The sequence below is a fragment of the Peromyscus leucopus genome, chromosome 18, assembly GCF_004664715.2.
Source record: "Peromyscus leucopus breed LL Stock chromosome 18, UCI_PerLeu_2.1, whole genome shotgun sequence".
In the NCBI taxonomy this organism is placed as follows: Eukaryota; Metazoa; Chordata; class Mammalia; order Rodentia; family Cricetidae; genus Peromyscus; species Peromyscus leucopus.
In genome coordinates, this window is record NC_051078.1 from 33428783 (window position 1) to 33454063 (window position 25281).

Sequence of the window (25281 nt, forward strand, 5' to 3'; positions counted from 1 at the left end):
AACATTATTTCCATGTATTTTCATACAGAGACATGAATTAGTAGACAAATGATTAGTACCAAATTTTAATAAATTAGCTGGCAATTTCAATGAATGAACACTCAGACTTAAATCACGTATCAAATATGAGCTATATATTTAACAAAAATTTAAATATATACCAACTTATTTATAATAAAACTCACTTTGATATTATCTTAAGGTCCAATTTTTTCTTCCTATAAAGAGGTGAACAATTTGTGTCGGTACCTTTTGAGAAACAGCGTTTTTGACTTCCCCTTGAAGCGCTTCGATCTGCCTGCTCTTCTGTTCGGCGGCCTGCGTCAGCTGGTCTATGTTCCCCAGAAGCTGCTGGCCCTCCTTCTCCTTCTGCTCTAATGCACTTCGAGCCCGTGCGCCTCTCCCTTGAGTGAGCCGAGCTCTGCCTTCAACTGTTGAGCAGTCTACGAGAAAACCAAACCTGTCTGACTCATTCCTTCATCAGAACCCATTTTCTGAGTCTCTGCTCTAGTAACACACTACTTCTGACGGTATTACTGAATCTGTTGGTCACCTTCCAAACATGACTTACTTCATAGACAACTAATGATGTGAAGTACTTGAAAACTGTGTAGCGAGCAGTCCAGAAATGGCCTTTATTCTACACACTCATCATCAAACATCATTGTCTATGTGGTGGCTAGTTTTGTGTCCACTTGACCTAAGCTGGAGTCATCTGGAAGAAGAGCTTCAGTGGGCAAGTCTGTGGGGGACTGATGAGGGTGGCCCAGCCCACCGTGGGCACGCCACCCCAGATGGGTGGTCCTCGGAATGTAGGACACTGACTGAGCAAGCTTTGGGGAATAAACTAGTAACAGCATTTCTCCATAGACTGCTGGAGTCCCTGCCTTGGCTTCCCGCCATGACGGGCTGTGATCAGGATACGTAGGCCAAACAAATCTTTTTCTTCCCACCCTGTTTTTGGTCAGGGTTTTATCACAGCAATAAAACAGGAAGCCAGGCAGTCTATGAAGGAAGTCATGTTTAAGAAGCTATAAGCTATTAATCTTTTCAACGGTACCGTTCTTTAACCCTATCTAATTAAAATCTGAGGGTTAGTTGACTCCATTTCCTCCTTTTCTTACTTACATTCCTTTATTGGGCCCTACATTTTAAACGAGTTTAAATTTGGTTAGTGGTAAGTAGAACACAAATAACAATTTTAAAATAAACATATGAGCCATTAAATTTTAGAGAAATAAACATTCCCTCGATTTCCATATCAGGATGAATGCAATTGGAAAGTACAAAGGCCTATGATATTTTGCATATTGACATTAGGAAAAGAAAACTGTACCTCTTTCTCTTTTTCAAGTGACTTTTTCAGTTCATTCTGCTCCTTGAGTGAACTTTCTGTCTGTACTTGTAGCTGATGCTTTAACTCTTTACAAACTTTTTCCTAATAAAGAAACATTCCACAGAAAATGTCCGTAATAACTTACAGTGGTTTATCAGCTCAGGAAGAACAATATAAAGGAAATACACAAACCCCCTCCCCCCACACAACATCTGGGCATCTTAATAAGATGACGACCTCAGATAAGAAAGTAAATGTGAACAACTAACCAGATCTAATAAAGCAGCTTTTCCTTTCTGATTCTCTTTCTCGAATTCACTTTTGGAGTTCTTTAACGACTCGGAAACGTGGGACAACCGTTCCTTTGTCGAGGACAGCTCAGCCATCAGAGCGGCTTTCTGTCCCTCCACCGCGCTCAGGTCCGCGACCGCCGCCTGGACTCGGTCCTCCAGCTCCTTGCGCTGCCTCTCTGCATCTTGACTTAACTTTTCAAATTCTTGTTTCAAAATAACTTTTTCTTCCTCTTTCTTGGTAAGAGTTTGTGTAATATTTTCAAGGGCTTCAGATTTATTCTGCAGATCTGATTTTGTACTGGATACTCTGGATATTAAAAATGCAATTTTTAAAATTAATATAAAATTCACTAATCAAAATTACTCATAAGTAATTACTAAGTCTTGAATTTTTTATGTGTCCCAGAAGAAATAATATAAAGAAACAGGAAATCGAGGGAATGTTTATTTCTCTAAAATGTAATGGCTCATATGTTTATTTTAAATTTGTTATTTGTGTTCTACTTTTCACTAACAAAATTCAAACCACTGAAAACTGCCTTAAAACATCTCATCAGATGTACATGATTTCTAAGTACTCCAGTCCTGTCCACCACAGTGAGTCATCAGAGAAATCCAGATCATAAATCCTAGAGCGTCTACAACAACCAGCAAAGGTTTTCCAGCTCCCTAAAGTACCTAGTCAGTGTGTAATTTCTTTTTTTTTTTTTTTAAAGATTTATTTATTATGTTTACAGAGGAGGGCGCCAGATCTCATTACAGATGGTTGTGAGCCACCATGTGTTGCTGAATTGAACTCAGACCTCTGAAGACAGTTGTGCTCTTACCTCTGAGCATCTTCAACCCAGTGTGTAATTTCTAAGCATGCACAGTACTCTGCCTCTTCCCTTAAAAATATAAAACATATTTTACGTTGATAAATCTCAATATCAAAGCATATTATGTTAAAACATAATATAGTAAGATATTTTTAAAGGAATCATTTTACTTCAAAAATGAAGACAAATGGTTTATCTAACTTCAAATATATCAGATTATCAAGTGATCCTTTATCACTGAACCTTTTTTTGTTTGTTTTTGTTTTGTTTTTTTCGAGACAGGGTTTCTCTGTGTAGTTTTGGTGCCTGTCCTGGATCTCACTCTGTAGAGCAGGCTGGCCTCGAACTCACAGAGATCCTCCTGGCTCTGTCTCCCAAGTGCTGGGATCAAAGGTGTTCACCACCACTTCCTGGTCTCATTGATCCTTTTATACAGGTTTTGAATGCAAGATGCAAGAATGAATAAGCTACACAAGGAAGTGAAAATCCAACTTTGAGAATGTGCACTGATTCTGGTGTCTCCTCACACTCAGCATGCTGGTCATTTATTTATTTGTTTATGTGGTTATTTATTTATTTATGTATTCATTTATGTCGGGGGGGGGGGGGGTGGGGGGACACAAGCTGGCTGAGAAGACGCTCCCATCAGACTGACCGCTGGGTAAGCCTGTGGTGCACTTCCCTGACTGATGTATGAGGACCCAGCCTGCTGTGGGCCCTGCTAGCCCTGGGCGGTTGTCCTGGGTGGTATGACACAGCAGGCTGAGCAGGTCAGGTGAGCAGCATCCTTCAGAGCATCTGCTCAGTTCCTGCCTCCAGGTTCCTGCCTTAACCTCTAGTCCTGGCTTCCTTGGATGACAGACTCTAACCAATAAAACATAATCCACCTTTTCCTCTCCAAATTCTTTCGTGTTCATCACAGCAAGAGAAAGGAAATTAAGTACTCAATAACATCAAAGCTGCAAAAATTCACTACAAAGTTGAAGAAAACAATCATTCCTAAAGAGTAAAAACCCATTCTGCACTTAGTAAAGTATCTGAGAGCAGAAACTGGCCTGTTGTTAAGTGACACATACAGACATTCCAGTATTTAAAATCTTATTTTAACTATTTCAAACGGGTGAGCAACGTGAAATGAACACAAGAGAAACAGGTGCCATGTTACTGCTGAAAAGTGACTGACCCGACCGAATTGTACAGAACCAACTGAACAATGGAAAATGAAATTAACCTTAAGTAATAATGGCTTTGTTTTCCATTGACATTAACATTAGTAGTATATAAAACCAGGACACACACACACACACACACACACACACACACACACACACACACACGGCGCGCGCGCAGTGGAGTCTCAAGCCGTGAGAACACACAGAACCGCAGGATATAAAGTGGACCTCTGGCTTACACTTCCTTCTCCTCCTCAAGCTGTTTACTCAGCTCTGCGGTTCTGAGTTCGAGCTCCGTGTTCAGCTGCCGCTGCTGCTGCAGACTCTGCAAGGCCTGCTCCTTGCTTGCTTTAACTTCAAGAGCATCAGCTTCTAGTTTCTGCAGGTGAAGAACAGCAGCTGTCTATTATTAAATGTTATAACATTGTTATTGACGAAATAACTATTTACAGAAGCCAATATGAAATGAGGAAGTTGTTATCTGTCAGACAATCTAGATTAGGCTTCTTACATATTTAAATTAGTTATGAGAGAATCAACTTAAACACAAATATTTATTTAAAAAAAGCAAAAGTTTGTTAACTCAACTTTGAAAAAAAAACCCCAAGTAACAGGCCATTCCTGTACCCACTAAAATATATTACCTACGCATGTGCAGCTAACAACCATGCAATAACAAGATGCTTTACAAAAATGAATGAATCTGTCATGTAGGCCTCGAACTGACATCCACTGACCCTAAATGCACAGCACTTAAAATTCCTGACTTGGCTTAATTAGTATCTTAGTTTAGATTTTATCACTGTTCTTTATAGTGTACTAGGCAGGTCATATTATTATGTCTCTTATTTTTCAAATTTATAAAATCAAACTACTACACATAGGTTTAAATAGAAGCAATGTGCTTTCTATTATCTTTTGTGTGCGTGTGCATGTGTGTGTGTGCATGTTCTTCTGTGTGTGTATGTGTGTATATGTTCATCTGTGTGTGCGTGCGTGCGTGCGTGCGTGCGTGCGTGTGTGTGTGTGTGTGTGTGTGTGTGTGTGTGCAAACAAATGTCTCAATAACTCTGCATCTCATTTTCTGAGACAGGGTGTCTCATTAAACCTGAAGCTTGCAGATACAGCTAGGCTGGCCGGGCAGTAAGTCCCAGGGACCCTGCTTTCTCTGCCTGCCCAGCAAGCATCCCCAGCCCTCTCTATCACGCCTGGCATTTTACATGAATGCCAAGTCTCCAAACTCAGGTCCTCATGCTTACATGGCAGGATTTTACTGACTCAGCAATCTCCCTCACCCTCATTTAATTATTTTCTTAAATGAAACACAAAGCATAGACATTATACATGCCAATGGGTACCTAATGCTATGCTTAAATCAAGTTAGACTTATCTCCTCCTTTGACTTTTCTCTGTGCTTTTTGAAGTGTACATGAGGTGTTATCTATAACCATGTATCATGTGAATGACCCCAGAGTCATGTGACAGCACCTCACAGACTCTTATTCCGACTACAACTATTTTAGAAAGGCCCCAAACAAGAGTCCTCTCTGCTCACTTTTCTGTAACACACTATTACCTATTCTTTCCAAGCACATCTGATGGGTCACTACTACTACTGCTGCTGGCATCAAAACAAACAGCATACACAGAGCTGCAGAGCTGTGGTCATTCTCTCATGTTATACTGGAATAGATGTCCGTGGAAAACAGTCACCTCATAAACTGTAATCACACAGCAGCCTTCAGCTGATTATGGAAGTATAGGTAACACGAGACCTGAGAATATTTTGCTTAACTGCTGGTAGTTCTAAACTCAAATTTTTCTCTGATATGTCTAATTATCTCATCTTTTTAGTAAATCAACATCTCACTTAGAATTAACTTAAAGTAAGGTTCAGCTTATAATGGTTTAAATACATTGCTAAATTAGAAGCAAAATCCAAAGGGTATATAAACGTTTAAAAAGAAAAAATGCCACTAAATGTGATATTATTGGAATAACATGTAGGGAAATGGAAAAATCAAAGGGGAGAAGAGAATCTAGAACAACAAAATTATACTGTTTGGTGTCTCCTGGAAATATTTTACACTTTATAATACAGCCAGCACTATGTTAACTGTTATTTCTAAAAGTCACCCATTAATGAGGGGATGGAACATAAAGATGGAATTCAAGATTGACTGACAGAATCATCTTTGAAGTTACACCACTTCACCTTTCTCTGTTACTTCAAGTTTTTGATTCTGTGAAGGATCAGACTTCAAAGTTGTTGAGTAGGAAATATGACAAATTCAGCTGTTTTATACGAACCCTAACTTGGCCTTCTAAGTCCTCAGCCTTCTGTTCTAAAGAGAGATTCTTCTCTTTGAATTCCTTGAGGTGGTTCTCTAGCTGACTGCAATGTTCCTGCTTCTCCTGGAACTTCGCAGTGACCTGATCCAGCTGCGCAGTGACCTTATTCAACTCCTGCAGAAAAACACATTTGAAGAAAAGCCATAGCGCCCTGATATTTAGTCAAAGTGAAACTGAAAACTGTATTTTTATGTAAGAAAATATCTGGAGTAAGACTTCAGATACATTCAATGACTTATCAGATATTATCTTTATCCACTAACAAGAAAATTAAATTGTACATAACGTGAGATGCCAAGCTTATTTGTGTAACAGTTACATAACTTAAGCACTTTTTAGACTTATTACTTTATGTACATGAGTGTTTTTCCTGGAAGCACCACACACCTGGAGCCAGCAGAGGTCAGAAGAGGGAATCCAATCTACTGAAACTGTAGCTATGGACAGTCATGAGCTGCCATGTGGGCACTGAGAATTGAACCCAGGTCCTCCACAAGAGCAGCCAGGGCTCATGGAATCAGACCCAGGGCCTCACACATGCTAGGGAGGCACTGTGCCACTGCGCTACTTCCCTAGCCAGTTAGCAATGCTATCTAAAAGCTACAACACACGACAGATCACTGGATAAGTTAGCAACAGTAACTACTATACTGTAGTTGAATATTTTCAATTCTCAAAACACCATTTGTAAATTACATGCTAAAAATATTGTAGTTACTACATCTGCAACATTTACCAAAATCTCTAGACAATCCAGTTTCACAGAAATAACAATAAAAATGATTAGCAAGTCTGTCCACAGGTAGTCAATGTTCTGATAATGTTCCTTCTCATCTTGTCTGCACATAACTTGTTTTCTATTATTTTATGAACTTATAGGAACAGGCTGAGGTGGGACTCAGATGGAGATGGCTTTCCTAGCATGTGCGAGGCCCTGGGTCTAATCTCCACCACTACAATAAATGAGCAAATAGTTATATAAATTAAGTAAAAATAGATCCTACTTTGCACACTGTTTTACTTTAAAATTCTTTATTTCTATCACAATAATTCACCATAAAACTTTCTGATACTCCTTTCTAGATTATATTTAACTGCATAAATTCCCACCTTATTGTATGACTCATTTTTTAGCCAATTTACTTATTACTAATCTACTTTAAATTCTTAGATGACTACTACACTTTCTGCATTTAATACTAGAGATGCAAAAACAATATTCATAGCTATTATTTCCTTAGTATAAAAGATTAAAAAATATGGAAAAATTGAAGTTTTTTAAATTATTTTATTTTACTTTTAATTTGAAAATTAACAGTTTCATTATGGCATTTTATTATTTGTTTTGATCATCCCTCCAGTCTTGCTCTCCATTCCCCATCCAATTCCTAAGTTCTTGAAACACACACACAGATATACAGACAGACAGACAGACACATACACACACAGAGATATCCATACAGACATACAGATACATACACACACACAGAGATACATACAGACACGACATAGAATATACATACAGACACATACACACACAGATATACATACAGACACACACAGAAGATATACATACAGATATACAGGCAGAGACAGAGACATACCACACTATATACATACAGACAGACATAAAGATATATACACCCAGAGATATACATACAGACATACAGGCAGAGACAGATGCACACACATATGATTTACATACATACAAACACCCATGCATAGAGATATACATATACACATACATACAGACATACAGACACACACACAGGCAGGCAGGCACACAGACAGCACAGACAGACAGACACACACACACACACACACACACACACACACACACGTTTCCCTCTATAATGGCAAATATATCTATTGTCTCAATTTGTAACTGATTCTTAAGAAACCTGAATATTTTCTAATACAGTTTTATATCTGTATACAAGTGGAGTATTCCTTACATAAGAAATTCTTACAACCAGAATTTTTGAGACTTCAGGTGTGGAAAACAGATCTCACAGATTAATAATCCTCACTCAGAAACTTAGGACTCTATATGCTCTAAATCCATTACTGTTGCTCAGAAAATTTTGTATGGGGGTATTTTTAGACACATGATGTTCAGCCTGAATGTCCTTGGTGGTTCACTTTCTTCTTACAGTGTTTTAAATAACAAGGATATTAACCCCTCATCAAGCACACACCAGAAATTGTTTATGTTTTATCTTTTTCTGTTTGCTCACAAATGTTCTTGGTCATATGCAGATAGATAAAGACTACACCATTATGTGGTTGCTCTTATCAATATTTTCATGTTATCATTTCCAACTCTGACCACATACTTGGCAAAACACAAGTACCAGAACCACTTGTGTGTGATTCATGTGTATGAAGGAAAATATTAGTGTGTGTACAACAACCAAAACACGTAACTATACATGTTTTCAGTGCTTACAGAGGTCTGGAATGATACATAACGAATCTAACAGAAAACATTTCTACCTAAGGAGAAAGACTGAATTAGAATAAAGGGTAAATACGAGAAACTGTTTTGTTTTTGGAATTGGATACATTTCTGATTCTCTGTTTACAATGGGCCTTCAGTAGTATCCCTTTGTAAGTATATTCTAAGAACCCCTCCCTATCCAAGGGTGAGGAAGGCCACTAGCACTTTGACACTGACCCTGAAGCAGAAGTGTCCACTAAGGAAGTTGTCATTGAAGCATCCTCACTCCCTCCAACCGCCAAGAAAAGGAGCGACTCTCAGAACTGGGATGGAGAGCAGCATCCTTTTCCTGTTCTTCAGTAAAAGTACATCTGGGTCACAGGCAGCCCGTCGTCTACCTCAACCACTGGCCCTTCATGTGAAAAGGCACAATCCCATACGTGGAAGTAATATTTCATCTCTGACTATGGCCTCGGCTAGCTGGAATACACAATACCCTATTAGGAAGCCCAGCCATACCTGCACACTAGTTTTATAAAAAATAAATGGTATTTTTACATCCATCTCTCTGACCTGCTCAACTGGTTCTAAAAACTCCGAAAAAGAGGGTAAGAAAGCCTATCCCAAGATTATATAAAGCCGGTCGTCATCTTAACAAATTAGCAATTAATTTAACTACAACACAGAGGCTTTAATGTGACATGACCAGCATTCCCTACCTGCTGTTTATCTTGTAATGCATTTTGAGCGGTGTCCAAATGATTCTGAAGATCAGCTCTTTGAGTAGTTTTGGCTGCTTCTGCTGATAGTAATAATTCAGTTTTGGCTTTAATCTGAAACAAAATTTACAAATTACTAAATTCCATATTTAACTGTTGTCTTTCCCTCTCTTAAGACACATTAGTTTTGTCACAAAACTATTCAAAAATTAGGTTCTTTAATAGAAAAGTAATAACTGAGACACTGAAAAATGCATGTGTGAAACTCCCTCAAATAGAAGTGGATGAGGGAAAACTCATAGGAATGGACAGATAGCAGTGAAAAGCTGTTCCTCCAGGACACCAAAACATTGGGTGTGTCCCTTTGTGGAAAAAAAAATGGTTCCAGGACTGGGGATACAGGTCTGTGACCCAACATGCAAGAGGCAAAGGCAAATGGTCTGTGAGTTCTAGTCCATGCTACATGCTTAGACCCTATCTCCAAAAGGCAAATAAATTATAGACTTCTTTTTTCCTCGGGGAGGCCACTGTATTTTTCAGAAAGAAATGTCAAAGTTTACCAGTATTACAATAAATTGAACTATGTCATAGAAAATAACGGCTTCACAGATCAAGGACTTCAGTATGGAGTCCAAACAATAAACACGAACTAGAATTATCTTTAACATTCACCCTTTTCAGATAACTTATCATATAAAGAGTTCTATTTTTGATGCTCATTAAAAGCCAAGAAATTACACATTTAAAACCTCAGGCTTTCCATAAGTTTTGAAAGGGTCAAATGAACTAAAAGTTGTACCTTCTTTAGCAAATGTGGCATTTATAAGTACTGAGATAACTTTAGCACAATTCATCTCTAATAAGAAAAGCAAAAAGTAGAAAAAATATAAATACATTTGAAATTAAAATATTTTAGAAGAGTTAAAATGATGTTCATTTAACTAAGTCAAGAGAAGATCAGCAAACACAAAAAATCTAAAATATACACAGTAACCGTAATTTCAAGCAGAAAGGAAAATTTCCAAATACTTATTTCTCAATCTTGATCTTCACAGAAATACTGTTTGATAAGGTGTATCTCTATGCTGAGTTCAAAGTGAATTACCCGTTAAGGAACAGGAGTAAACCATCCTCTGACACACACATACCAGTCTGGGAAAAACTTACTTTTGTGCAAATCAGCTTCATTTACATATAGCAGTTCATCTTTCTGAGGAACTGAAAATGCATGAAATGCTTCAAAATATATGTGACAGTTTCCAAAGTCACGTAATATGTGAAGATTTGAGGGAATGAGGAATAGCTCCACTATTACCTCAGAGGGGTCCAATGGTAAAAACAAAAACAAAAACAATCCAGCCCAGCCCATCTCCAGTCCCTTCAAATGCATGAAGATCAGCGATCTGCAGCCTGCACGGTTGCAGCTTATGCACGAAAGCCCTTACCAGAGTAAGGTACTACGAGCAGGCTAACGATGTCCTCGTGGACACCGAATGTGTGGGTTTACCTTCTCACTGTGCTGACCGTCGTACTAGGGAGTACCGTGGAAGTAGGAGTCAAAAGTTACATTACAGAAATCACCTTTGCATAGAGAAAGAACAAATCTACCTGCGGGCACAGGAAACCTCAAGAAACTACAGAATTTCATCTGTATTCTCATGTTCCACTAACAGGTAAAGTGAAAAGAGTGTGCAACATGTACGGTCTAAAAGTGATGCTTTTGGCATGCACACTCATCAAGCAAGAGATTACCTGTACGTCGAGCTGAGTGACCTTCTCCTTGCTCTCATTCAACTGGCTGCTCAGCTCATTGATACTGCTTTCCAGGGAGAGAACGCGGTCTTGCGCGGCTCGGAGATGTGCCTTCTGTTCCTGTACCTGGTCATGCAGATTCTCCTCGGCTTGCTTATGGCTTTCCGACTGATTCTTCAGCTTCTCTGCTAGTTGAGTCAGCTGTTACATACGCGAGAGTCTAATTACAACGTTTGCAAATCACAGCAAAAAGGAGGAGACTGAGGTTTAAGCACCATCAGAATACTAAACTGCTCTATAATAGGTCATTTCAGGCTTTTCCAGTAAAAATATTCATCTCTTTCATAACAAGTCAATATAATATCCCAAATCCTAACAACATCAAATTCAGATATATTATTTTAAATCATCTCTATTTAACTAAAAGTTATATGCAATAAAATTCATCTAACTAAAGTATAAAATTTGACTTGATAAAGGTATTTTTATTTTATTACTTATTTAATTACTTACTTTATTTAATTATTTAATTACTGACACAATCAAGGTAAAGAATATCTTCATTATGCAAAACTATTTTCATAGCACCCTGTAGGCATTCTCGATTCCCAGCTCTCCCCGATCCAATTAACAAAGAATTCTTTGCACACTACAGGTATCTCTAAGTTGTCAGACAGACAAGTTATACTTTGTTTTTATTTTACTTTTGCAATGTTAACTTTTCAAGAACAAATACTTAATTTAGATGAAATCTAACTCATCTGATACTTCTTTTCACGTGTATAGGAGTTGAGCTCTTTTAAATCTATACTTTTTTTTTTTGTTTTTTTTTGTTTTTTTTTTTCGAGACAGGTTTCTCTGTGTAGCTTTGCGCCTTTCCTGGAACTCGCTTGGTAGACCAGGCTGGCCTTGAACTCACAATGATCCACCTGGCTCTGCCTCCTGAGTGCTGGGATTAAAGGCGTGCACCACCACTGCCTGGCTATACTTTTATATTTTAATAGACTTCTGCTCTGATGCTCACGACTCTGCCAGTCTACAAGACGTCGTCACTCACAGAGGCACTGTTCTCTCTCCTCTTGGCTTCATTTTGATGGTTTCAATAGTTTTATGTTGACTGATTTTTTTTCCTACTGTCAATTTCCAATTCAAGTATCATAATTTTGTTATCTTGGGAGTTCTCTAAGGGTGTTTTGTATCACTTCCACTTCTTGTCCCATTATTACGGTTGGTCCTTTACACCCATAAGCACCAGGGGGTATTTTAAAGTATTCGTCTGATGATTACAGCATCTTTCATTTCAGGGTCTATTTCCACCAAGTTGTTTTGGTTTTGGTTTTGTTTTGTTTCGTTTTTTAAGAGCAAGGCTAATTTTATTAGAATTTAAAAGAAAAATACAATGCAGGTGAGGTGAAATTCCCAGCAACCAGCAAAAGATAAAAGAGGAAGTCATGCCTTCCAAGTCCCTCAGGAGGAGGACAGCTTACTGGGGAGAAAGCAGTGCTCAAGGGCGGAGGCGGGTTCGAGTTCAGAAGACCCCACATCCCTGCTGGCGATTTTCTCCTGGTGCGCTTCACACTTTCCTGCTTCACAGGTCCAGGAAGCTTTGGTCATTTACTGTGACTAATCTGAACTATGTTGTCTTCAAAAATGCTTTTTTGTTCCAGTAGCAGGTCATGTATTTGTGGCTCCCCAGGGCCCTATCAGGATGTACCTTTACTTCCGGTTAGAAGTGGCACATAGGAGCTTCACTCTGACTTCTCACGTAAGGTGTGGTACGTCAGTCAGCCATGCCCTCCACCTCGGACTGCCGTGCCTGAGCACCTTTGTGAGCTCCAGTTCACTGCTAAGTACAGAACTTAGACTTCACCCAAAGCCTCCAGCAGATCCCTAATGAGCTCTGTGGTGCTTTTCTCTACAATGCTAACTCCTACCTCACACTTACCCTTGCAAATTAAGCTGCCTTAACCTCCAAGAAGCTCCCTAACCTACACTCATCAGTTAATGACATCACTGCCTTCCTGGGTTCTCCAACCTACATGGCAGCCTGGAAAAACATCCCTGGCTCAAAAGCCAGCAAAGGAAAGGCTTCCAGTCTCGTCTCTCTTACTCCAAGGGTCACAGTCCTGTGCTTTACCTGTTGTTTGATGGTTGACTAGAGTGTTTTCATCCACTTTTCCCACTTTACTCGTGTTCACTGGGAGGAATAGGTAATTACACCAAGTGACCAGAACCAGAGGTACAAAGATTGGTTTTAATTTATTCATTTTAAATGCGTGGCTTTCTTAATCATATTTCTTTTAAAATTATTGTTTATTACTGTGTGTACAGGTATTTATATTGTGGGCATGTACATATTTTCTGATATTATTTCTATAATAAGCAATGTCACATTGTAGATAACTAAAGAATGCTTCATAAAAACTAGGCTACTGAAATCCTTACAAGAATTCTTCAAAACCAACTTGGAGGTAATCATGGTGCCATTTACCTAAAATCCCAACTCTCAGGGGGCAGAAGTAGGAAGAACAAGTTGGAGGTAAGCTTGGTCTACAAGGCAAGTTCCAGGCCAGCTAGAGCCACAATAGTGAGTCCCCATCTCAACAAACAAACTGAAAACAAAGCCATGTCTTAGGTAGCCAGATAATGGTGGCATTCAGGAGGTGAGGGCCAGAGAGGAACATGCTGGAGGCCAGCCTGGGTTGTCTGTGAGATCCCATTCTCAAACAAAACAGGAGAGAAACAACAGCTAGCCAGACACTTGGTACAAGTTCATGCTATACTCTAACTCCCCAATTAGAAAAGTCCTACTCATTCTTTATCTCAAATGCTTTATTAGTTAGACAATAACAATATATTACTTAATTCTTCCAAATCAGCAGCTATAAATTATTTTCAGTTATTTATTTATTTTTGGTCAAAATATCACTGTATAGCCCTAACTGGCATGAAACCTGATATGCAGACCAGCCTGGCCTTGAATTCACAAATATCTGCCTGTCTCTGCCTCCCGAGTGCGGGGATTAAATGTGTGCACTGCTGCACCCAGCCTCAGTTAAAATTTTTGTACATTTCTTCTAAACTGCATATGAATTTTGGGATAATAATTTATTAAAAGTATTAAAAAGCTATATATTGTCCAAAGACAAATACATTATCAAAATATAAATAACAGTTGAGTTTGAAATATTATGCAACACTCACTAACTAGCATTTGATTACTACATTTGACTTATTAATTTGTTACTCATTCCATCAGTCACATCTCTACTTTTCCAGTGACCCAGGTGAAGAGATTCACCTGCTGTCACACAGGCAATAAATTACCTCCTGGGACATCTTTTGTCAAAGCAGGTACTGCCTTCAATACACAATGACCTTGATGATAAATAGGATGATATAAAAGTAAAATTTTAAAACAAGAAAGGCCAGGATCATGAGTTGTTTTTATAAAATACTTAATACAATTCCCAGGGATTTAAGTAAAGTTTAGAACTAGTAATAGTTTACAAACATACTTGCTGTTGTAGTGTATGGTTTTTCTCTTGCAGCTGGTTCAGAACAGCCGTCTCTCCTTCGCCAGCTTGGATTTTGGCATAAAGATCCTCTCTCTCCTTTTCCAGTAAGGAAGTGTTTTCTTTACTCTTCTGCAGTAAAGCTTCCAGGTTCTGGATCTTTTGGTCCTTATCACCAATCTGACGTAACACTTGTTCCAAATCGTTCTGTAAGGAATTAAAACTACTCTTTTAAAGATGGAAAATTTAAAAAGCTATTCCTTAAATATGAAAGAACTGATAATAATTTTAGTCATCCAAAGTATTGGGCCTACATTTTAAAAATGATTACACTTTATTGTGGCAAATTAATTAAAAGCACATATTTAATAACATAAATCTACATTATTTACAAGCATGAATTTAACAAAAAAGTTTACATCACACTTTCCCCAATACTCTGGCCTTATTTCCTATGCTTCTGATCCTTTTCAGACACATGGGGCTTACTCAGTGACTGCTCCAAGCACACACCGACCTCAGAGCCTTAGCACGAAACAGCCCGCAGCCTTAAACGCTTCCCTAACAGCCAAATGATCCCCTTCCTCCTCTTCAACGTTTGCTCAACTGTCACCTTCTAGATCAAGGTGCCCTGGCATTACATTTCCAACCGTAGCCTTTCCAATACTCCACACACTGGTTTTCCACTGCATTGCACTCACCTCTAACACACTAGAGCTTACTTATTTATCTCATGTTTATTCATCTCCTTCCACCTCCTATTAGAACATAAGCTACATAAATGAGCGTCTTATCTTTATTATTCATGGATATATACCCAAGACATATGACACAGATGCTCCAGAATAAACACTGAGTGAAAAACCACCGCAGCCGAAGCCCTGTCTTGAACCGCCCCTCCCCCAAACCACTGCCCTGCCACACGTGCCCACTCATGCAAGCTCCCTTCTGCACCCAGCAGGACTCTTCTAAGTCAGGCAAGCCCTCTCCTTCCTAACCGGTCCGCACACCATCCTAAAGTAGATCACATCCACAATATCCACTCTCTCAGGCACCCCGTCAAATGCCTTTGGCTCTGCCTCCATCTTTTTAACAGTCAGACAGTTTGTGCCCAAAATAAAAACCCTAATTTTACAGTAGCCCACCCAATGTTAGTGACAAGCAGACACCCAGCATGTTTAATAATTTGTGCCAGTACTAATACATTTAAAATTCAGTCACTTTCAAGCAGGCTTCTCACCCTCTACGATTCGGTCATGACAACCACACTGTCTAGTTGCTCCCAGCTCCCGTTTCTGACACCAAGAACCCCTCTCATTTCACTGGTCCAGGGCAGTGTTCTGCAGAGGTCACTGATCCCACTCAGCACTGGGATGTGGTTTTCACTGTGCAGACTCCGTCTCCCCGTTTCCCTCAGTACCTGGTCAGGCTATCCCCGAGCAAGCCAGGAGGCTGGCCTCTTCTGCTTCTTTACTGCGTCACCCTCTAGAACAGCCTTGTGCTGGTTTGGAAAGACACTATTCTTTATTCTACCCTCTACTGTTATCTGTAAACCCCTACCTGAGTCATGGAAAAATTAATGCCTGATTAATCACTGCCTTTTTTTTTTGGGGGGGGGGGGCGGTTTCGAGACAGGGTTTCTCTGTGTAGCTTTGCACCTTTCCTGGATCTCACTCTGTAGCCCAGGATGGCCTCAGACTCACAGAGATCTGTCTGCCTCTGCCTCCCGAGTGCTGGGATCAAAGGTATGCACCACCACGCCCAGCTTTTTTGGTTTTTCAAGACAGGGTTTCTCTGTATAGCTTTGGAACTCACTCTGTAGCCCAGGCTAGCCTCAAACTCAGAGATCCTCCTGGCTCTGCCTCCCGAGTGCTGGGATTAAAAGCGAGCACCACCACCGTCCAACTTAGTCACTGTCTTAATCTCAATTTCTGCCAATTTTCTACAAAATATGAAATGCATACAGAATTAAGATGCAGCCTCAACACTCACATCACGTTCATTCCTGGGCTGAACTCATTCTATATTGCAATCACCCACACGCAGATTTTTGTAATAACCTGAAATTATGAAAGCTATTACGACTATCTTACTCTGACCACAACTTTCCATCTTCCCATTCCATGACCTCCTCTCCAATGCTGTCACTTCAATGTCCTTCTAGCTGAACCACTGTAGCACGGATTGTTAGAAGGTCTTATTAATAAAACCAAACCCGGAGCCAGGTATTGGGATGAATACTGGAAGATCAGAGAGACAGAACAAGCCACAGCTACCTCACATCACCAGTTCCTCAGCTGATCATGTTTCCTCAAACTGGAAGCCTCTGAGTCCTCACCCTAATGAATCTCAGCTGAACTGCTGCTAAGATGCCTAAAAGCTTAACCAGACTCTAGTTCCTGGTCCTTATGCCTTACATACCTTTTTGCTTCCTGCCATCACTTCCTGGGATTAAAGGCGTGTGTCAACATGCCTGGCTGTTTCCACTGTGGCTTTGAACTCACATAGATCTGAATGGATCTCTGCCTCCCAAGTGATAGGATTAAAGGTGTGTGTGCCACCATTTTCTGGCCTCTGTGTCTGTCTAGTGGCTGTTCTGTTCTCTGACCCTAGCTAAGTTTATTAGGGTGCACAATATTTTGGGGAACACAACATCACCACATTCCACTGTCCTACCTTTTCTTTCTAAACCTCATAGTGGAGACAAACTATTCTTGCACCCACATCCGTCATTTCCTTTCACCTCAAAATATCCCAGGTAACCCCACAAAATACCCCCTCTAGATCATATTTCAATCTGTTTCTTCACTCCCGTACTTCTGAATGTTTCTAGAATAAGAGCACAAATCTCCATAGAGTTGTGCCTCTAAAAGCACCTGAGTTCCCATCTCCATTTCAATCTTTTTTGTGGAACAAGGCCCTCCCCTGCAACATTCTCCACAATTCCTTAGAGCATCCGGCTCTCCCCAAACTCTCAGTCCCCACTTGCCTGACACAGAGCTGTAACTTCTACAATTCTACCCTGATATGTAATATTTCACACGTGGATCCACCTTGACTTCACATCCTTTTCCCGTTATTTACCTCTCTCTGAATGTGCCATATTTCCTTCCTTCATGCTTCAGAGAAGTCAAATATATTTCCCACTGTGTGGTACCATAGCTTCTTATCATCTAATTCCTTTAGTTACCTCTCTTCTTGCAAAAACGCTCTATATCAGTCTTTATCATGAACAAGAAACCTATTCAGATCTGTTTCTCAAAATCCTCCCTAAACCAAGTTTCCCTCTAGTTTCTACCCACTCTTCATATAATTCACATTGAAGTTTCAAAAATAATTTATACTTATTTTACTAAGTCTCACATATCTCTCATTTACTCATCAGTTATAACATATTTCATTTATTTATTTATTTATTTATTTATTTATTTATTTATTTATTTATGGTTTTTTCGAGACAGGGTCTCTCTGTGTAGTTTTGGTGCCTGTCCTGGATCTCGCTATGTAGACCAGACTGGCCTCGAACTCACAGAGATCCGCCTGGCTCTGCCTCCCAAGTGCTGGGATTAAAGGCATGCACCACCACCCCGCTGTTTTCTTTAAGTTTTAAGTTCCAGCAAAGCTTAACAGTTTAATTCATACTAGCTACAGTATCCTTGCCCATGCAACTTTTAAAATAATTTATTTATTTCCATTTTATGTGCATGAGTGTTTTGTCTGCATGTGTGTCTGTGTGAGGGTGTCAGATCCCATGGAACTGGAGTTACAGACAGTTGTGAGCTGCCATGTGGGTGCTGGGAATTGAACCCAGGTCCTCTGGAAGAGCAGCCAGTGCTCTGAACCTCTGAGCCATCTCTCCAGCCCCCTGTCCATGAAGTTTTTACCTGGAATCTCCTTCTATCATCATCCCTACCCTATTCTATCCCAGAGACGCACGCACGCACGCACGCACGCACAGTGGCTCAGGCTGCCATTTCTAAGAAGTCTCCTGTAACTTCTCTTTTCCAAACTGTTTGGGTCAGGTAACTCTCACATATGTTCCCATAATTATTTTATAAATGTATGAAAGACTAGAACTGTGGTGTACTTTATTTGTGCTCTAACAAATAACACTTATCTGGGGTCAGAGGACAGAACAGCCACTAGATAAAGAGGCCAGAAAATAGTGACACACACACCTTTAATCCTATCACTCTGGAGGCAGAGATCCACCTGGATCTCTAGGAGTTCAAGGCCTCGCCCGAAACAGAGCCAGGTGTGGTAGCACACAGCTTTAATCCCAGCAGCACTTAAGATCTCATGTCTTACTTGGGATGACAGGAAGCAGAAAGGTATATAAGGCGTGAGGAAACAGGAACTACACAGTTTTTTTAAGCAGCAATTCAACTGAGACCCTCAGGGGTGAGGACTCAGGCTTTCAAGTCTGACGATTCGTGGAAACAGGACTGGCTGAGGAATTGGCGTGGTGAGGCTGGCTGTAGCTCATTCTGCTTCTCTGACCTTTCAGCGTTCACCCCAATACCTGGTTCTGAATTTTTTTTTATCAATAAGACCTTTTAAGATTCGTGTTACGGGGTACGTTCGTTGGCTTACTCCTTTCTGCCTGCTGAGGCCGAGGAAGCATCGCTGAAGGGTCTCCCTGCTGTCATGTCTAAGTCCAAGGCCCCCAAGCATCGGCGGAAGCTCTTCATCGGAGGGCTGAGGCCCAAAACGACCAACCAGAGCCTGAGGAGCCATTTTGAGCAGTGGGGAACACTCACAGACTGTGTGGTCCTGAGAGATCCAAACACCAAGCGATCCAGGGGCTTTGGGTTCGTCACATACGCCACCGTGGAGGAGATGAATGCCGCTATGAACGCAAGACCACACAAGGTGGACGGAAAAGTTGTGAAAGCTAAAAGAGCCGTGTCAAGAAAAGACTCTCAGAGACCGGGTGCCCACTTAACTGTGAAAAAGATCTTCGTTGGCGGTATTAAAGAAGACACTGAAGAACATCACCTGCAAGATTATTTTGAGCAGTATGGAAAGATTGCGGTGATTGAGATCATTACTAACAGAGGCAGTAGAAAAAAGAGAGGGTTTGCTTTTGTCACTTTTGATGACCACAACTCTGTGGACAAGGTGGTTATTCAGAAATACCATACTGTGAATGGCCACAACTGTGAAGTCAGAAAAGCCCTGTCAAAGCAGGAGATGGCTATTGCTTCATCCAGCCAAAGAGGTCAAAGTGGTTCCGGAAACTTTGGGGGTGGGTGTGGAGGCAGTTTTGGTGACAATGACAATTTTGATCAAGGGGGAAACTTCAGTGGTCATGGCGGCTTCGGTGGCAGCAGTGGTGGTGGTGGATATGGTGGCAGTGGGGATGGCTATAATGGATTTGGTAATGATGGAAGCAGTTTTGGAGGTGGTGGAAGCTACAATGATTTTGGCTTTTACAACCATCAGTATTCAAACTTTGGACCAATGACGGGAGGAAACTTTGGAGGCAGAAGTCCTGGCCCGTATGGAGGTGGTGGCCAGTACTTTGCTAAACCACCAAACCAAGGTGGCTGTGGTGGTTCCAGCAGCAGCAGCAGCTACGACCCTGGCAGGAGGTTCTAATTACAGCCAGGAAACAAAGCTCGGCAGGAGAGGAGAGCCAGAGAATGGGCAAAAAACCTCCAGGACTGTATTTGTGACTCATTGTAAAACAGGTTATTTTAGTTTCTGTTTTGTGGAAAGTGTCAAGCACTCCAACAAAGGATTTTACCGTAGACCTTTTTCCACCCACGCTCTTGATTGCTAAATATAAATAGTCTGGTGATGATGCTGAATAAATGTCTTTTTTTTTTTTTCTTTTTAAAAATGTGCTGTGTAAAGTTAGTCTGCTCTGAAGCCATCTTGGTCAACTTCCCCAACAGTGTGAAGTTAGAATTCCCTCAGGGTGGTGCCAAGTTCCATTTGGAATTTATTTATAATTGCTTGGGTGGAGAAAGTCATTGTCTTCAAAAACCTTGGTGTAGTTAAACTGCCAGCTACTGTTGTGACTTTAATGAGTTTTAAAGGATCATCCAAGCAAAGTCAGTTTGGTTGCAATAAAATGGTTGTGGACACACCCTATGCAACATCAAAACTGAATGATGGTGTCAGGTAAAATATCAGACGGGAGTGAAGCTTGCGTATCATCCATTATCTTGTGTAATCAATAAACCATTTAACTCTCTTGAAAAAAAAGATTCGTGGTATATAGAACTATACTTACAGTATTTAGTTCTTCAGACGTTTCCCATTTCAATGAGACTTTTCTTGACCCCTTGCCCATCCTTTACTTATAACCTTCAGGAGAGATGTTGTGGTCGATACATTGTGCACCCCATTAAATTTATCTGGGGGTCAGAACAGAACAGCAACTAGATAGACATAGAGGCCAGAAAATGGTGGCACACACACACCTTTAATCCTAGCATTCCAAAGGCAGAGATCCATTTGGATCTCTCAGTTCAAAGCCACAGTGGAAAGGCCAGGCATGGTTGATACACGCCTTTAATTGAGGAAGTGAAGCAGAAAGGTATACTAGGCATGAGGACCAGGAACTAGAGCTGATTAAGCTTTTAGGCTTCTTAGCAGCAGTTCAGCTGAGATCCATTCTGGATGAATGAGGACTCAGAGTCTTCCAGTCTGAGGAACCAGGATCAGCTAAGGAATTGGCAAGGTGAGGTGGCTGTGGCTTGTTCTGTCTCTCTGATCTTCCAGCGTTCACCCCGATGCCTGGCTCCAGGTTTGTTTTTATTAATAAAACCTTTAAGATTCGTGCTACATCTGGTACCCAATGTTCGTAGTACGAATTCTAGAAAAAGCTACTTGCCTGTGGCCTAGCTCAGACCCGAGCTACCCTCAGCCGGTTGTGGTGGAACACAGTGGTAGGATTTGAAGGAGGGAGAGGCAGGAAGATCCCAATTTTGAGGCCAGCCTGGGAGGCTTGCTAAGGAGAAGCTGTGGCCAGGGCAGAGCCACAAATGTGGTGGTGGGACCATGGAGGCAGTGGCTGCTGCTCCGAGTTGCTGGCTCCTTCTCATCTTATTGGTTGGTGACTGCGGTGATGCTGCTACCTGGGATGAAGGGTTTACTGCTGCTTGTTGAGAGAATTTTCAGGGCCATCACGTTATAAGAAAACATCGGCAAAGATCCGTTTGGAAAAGTTTGGCAAGACAAATGGTGGGGAGAAACTGCTGTCAAGATAAAGATATTTGCTTCTAGGGAAGAACGTTTGTGGTTCCCAGAGGCAGACAATTCAGACTGATTGCTCCAAACCACAGACACACACACACACACACACACACACACACACACACACACACACACACGTCTGCAGGGAACCATGACCATGCTTAACAGCAACTTTAAAAATCTTCAAAAGGATGATGGGACCCCACAACAATGATCCCACATGGATTATGGTAAAGCCATTAAGCCGATTAACACTATGGAAAGATCGACTTTGGACTACAAACTGCTCAGGACAATTTCAAGATGACTAGCTGAGATGATCCAGATTCAAAGACAACTCCTAAAGGACTTGAGACAAGCCCTACCTTTTCCCATTATGCAGATACTGGAGAAATGAAACAGCTACCTCTCCCAGGACTTGACAATTAACCAAAAATTTTCTTTTCAGGATTCCCTAAAGATGTCTTCGCCTCCAGAAAGCAGGAAGTAATTTTAAGAAAACGATGCCCACATTCCCAAGAGATGGGGTAGGTGTTTTTTGGTCATTCATTCAATGGCTTATGGATAATTGTTATTGTTTACCATGGTTGGTTACAAGTTAATTGTTAATGGTCAAAAAAAAAAAAGCTAAACAAAGGAGATTAGATACAGGGTTCTTGTTTTTTTTACTTTTTTTTTTGTTTTCTTTTTGTTTTTGGGACAGCGTTTCTCTGTGTAGCTTTTCGCCTTTCCTGGAACTCACTATATAGACTAGGCTGGCCTTGAACTCACAGAGATCCGCCTGGCTTTGCCTCCTGAGTGCTGGGATTAAAGGTGTGCAACCACCACTGCCCAGCTTCCCTTTTCTATATCTTCTTTTTCCTTTAAAAAAAAAAAAACAAAAAACCAAGAACTCTGGATCTCTGTGAGTTCCAAGTCACAATAGAAAAGCCAGCCATGGTGCCACACAGGCTTTAATCCCAGGAAGTGATGGCAAGAAGCAGAAAGGTATGTAAGGCCTGAAGACTAGGAACTAGAGCTGGTTAAGCTTTTAGGCTTTTAGCAGCAGTTCAGCTGAGATTCATTTTGGATGAGGACTCAGAGGCTTCCAGTCTGAGGAAACAGGATCAGCTGAGGAATTGGCGAGGTGAGGTAGCTGTGGCTGGTTCTGCTTCTCTGATCTTCCAGCGTTCACCCCAATAACTGGCTCCGGGTTTGGTTTTATTAATTAGACCTTCTAACAATTCATGCTACGAGATGTATTTATATGCATTGCGAGTGGGGAATGAGGGACTGAGTATGTTCACCTGAACCCTGTTCTCCCCCGCAGAGTTCCAGGCAGGTCTACACACCCAGATGAACACCACTAACTTGGAGAGACTATCAGAAAGCCTCTTGCTCCATGTCTTTCCTTCCTTAACCATGAAGTCCCAGGGTAGCTACAGTCTAGTTCCTCTTGAAACCTCCCCGGCTGGCGCTCATTCCACCTTCTCTATCCAAATCTCTCCTACCAAGGTCAAGGACCTCCCTGTGGACAAATCCAACAGGATCCTCAGTTTTCATTTAGTTTGCTGCCCAGACAAAACCCCTTGGCCATGCTTACCTTCTCTCTCAAGGTTCTACATCCGTCTGTCAGCAAAGCAGTCGGCTTTACCCACAGTCTGACCACTTTTCACTGCCTGTCCTCTTCCCATTCCAGGTTAAACATTTCTGTCCACATTACTGTAATCCCCCAGCTAATGTCCACATCTTCCTTAATGTTCTCCTCAGTCCACGCACAATACAGCAGCTACAGAATCCTGAGAAGTTGGCTGGACCATGCCATTCCTTTCCTTAGAACCTTCCAATTTCTCATTTTATTCAAAAAGACAAAAGTAAAATTAAGACTTGGACATTACCTGTGACGTTCTACATGTTCTGAGCCATGTAATCTCTGGGACCATGCTCCTTTTAACTATTTGCTCACACCACTCCAAACAGCTTCTCTTGCTTCTGGCAATTACCTGATGCTGCCACAGCCCAGCCCCTCCCTCGCTGCAGGTCTCTCGTCTCATAGAAGCCTCCCCAGCAACCTCCCCTCCCGCAACCCCAACACTTTCAGCACCAGACATGCTTCTGGCTTGGTCCTCCTTTGTACAGGACCACGGCCCTTAGATAACTGGGTGTTTGGTATTTACCACAGTTACTGTTCGCCTCCTCAGTAAGCACTCTGTGACAGCAGACATGTTTGTGTGTTCTACTCACTGCCATAAATAGATACAGAATTAGTTCCTTGGCTGAGACTAGACACAATGCAGTTCACCTATTGAACAAAACAGACGATAAATGAATCCAGTATTTTTATCTCTATTTGTCTGACTCCTGGGCCATTCTTCAAACTCAGAAGGAAATATTACTTACTGCAGAAATGACTTATTGTCCCCCACAGACACCACAAAATTCCTATGCACACATCACTACTGTGCTTTCCAGAGGGTAGGCACCAGGTCTCTTTATGTTCAGTGCTGAGCAATGCCTGATACCCAGTGCTCAGTGATAGACAATAAATGAAAGAAAGAAGGAACAAACAAATACAAATACAAATTCACTTCAAACATGTATCTTGCTCTTACACAACAAAACTAACTTCTGTTACCTTCTATGCCATGTAATAATAGAATCTGTATTAATTTAACCCAATCAATTATATTTCCTATACCTATAATTCTAGTGTTGTGAAATACTGAGAGGTAGAAGATATGAACACCGAATACTACATAATATCATAGAAGTACAAAATAGTGTGTGTATTAGTATGCATGTACATGTTTACATATGCAATTGGAAGCCAGAAATCAACACTCGGAGTCTTCTTCCATTATTTTTCCACTTCATTTTTTGAGACATGATCTCTCTTGACTAATGACTGGCAGGCAGGCATGCCCTCCACCTCTTTGGCACTGGAATTATGGGGCATTGCATGCTGTCATGCATAGTTTTCCATAGGATTATAGGGGATTACATGCTGCCCTGCATAGTTTTCCACAGGATTATGGGGGACTGCATGCTGGCCTGCATAGTTTTCCACAGGATTATGTGGGACTGCATGCTGCCATGAATAGTTTTCCATGGGATTATGGGGAACTGCATGCTGCCATGAATAGTTTTCCATGGGATTATGGGGAACTGCATGCTGCCATGCATAGTTTTCCATGGATTATGGGGGACTGCATGCTGCCATGCATAGTTTTCCATGGATTATGGGGGACTGCATGCTGCCATGCATAGTTTTCCATGGGATTATGCGGGACTGCATGCTGCCATGCATAGTTTTCCATGGATTATGGGGGACTGCATGCTGCCCTGCATAGTTTTCCATGGGATTATGTGGGACTGCATGCTGCCCTGCATAGTTTTCCATGGGATTATGTGGGACTGCATGCTGCCATGCATAGTTTTCCATGGATTATGTGGGACTGCATGCTGCCATGCATAGTTTTCCATGGATTATGGGGGACTGCATGCTGCCATGCATCGTTTTCCTCTTGGGGAGCAGAGAAGGAGCTCAAGTTCCACGAGTTGCTTCATGCGTGCATAAGCAGCACTCTGCCAGCTGGGCCATTTCCCCGTCTCTATATCTAACTAGGCCGTTTAACAGATAAATGTATCTAATAAATACATTTGAATACTTTATTAATTATATATAAAACAAATGTGTGT

The 25281-nt window shown here is 41.0% G+C and overlaps 2 protein-coding genes across 2 annotated transcripts in view; one reads left to right on the forward strand and one right to left on the reverse strand.

Moving 5' to 3' along the window:
• Window positions 1-25281, reverse strand: part of Eea1 (early endosome antigen 1) — a 128639-nt gene that overhangs the window by 17412 nt on the left and 85946 nt on the right. Inside the window, 9 exon segments of the mRNA XM_028881203.2 lie at window positions 250-398; window positions 401-443; window positions 1337-1438; window positions 1606-1936; window positions 3859-3998; window positions 5930-6085; window positions 9131-9244; window positions 10883-11083; window positions 14401-14604. Of these exon segments, the coding sequence (XP_028737036.1) occupies window positions 250-398; window positions 401-443; window positions 1337-1438; window positions 1606-1936; window positions 3859-3998; window positions 5930-6085; window positions 9131-9244; window positions 10883-11083; window positions 14401-14604 (1440 nt within the window).
• LOC114701206 (heterogeneous nuclear ribonucleoprotein A1-like) lies at window positions 18795-20056 on the forward strand. The gene has a single exon (XM_028881204.2). The coding sequence runs from the start codon at window positions 19045-19047 to the stop codon at window positions 19996-19998; it is 954 nt and encodes a 317-aa protein (XP_028737037.1). The 5' UTR covers window positions 18795-19044; the 3' UTR covers window positions 19999-20056.

Excerpts from the sequence above, each read along its gene's own strand:
- LOC114701206 (XM_028881204.2), top strand. The coding sequence starts at position 19,045 with ATGTCTAAGTCCAAGGCCCCCAAGCATCGGCGGAAGCTCTTCATCGGA.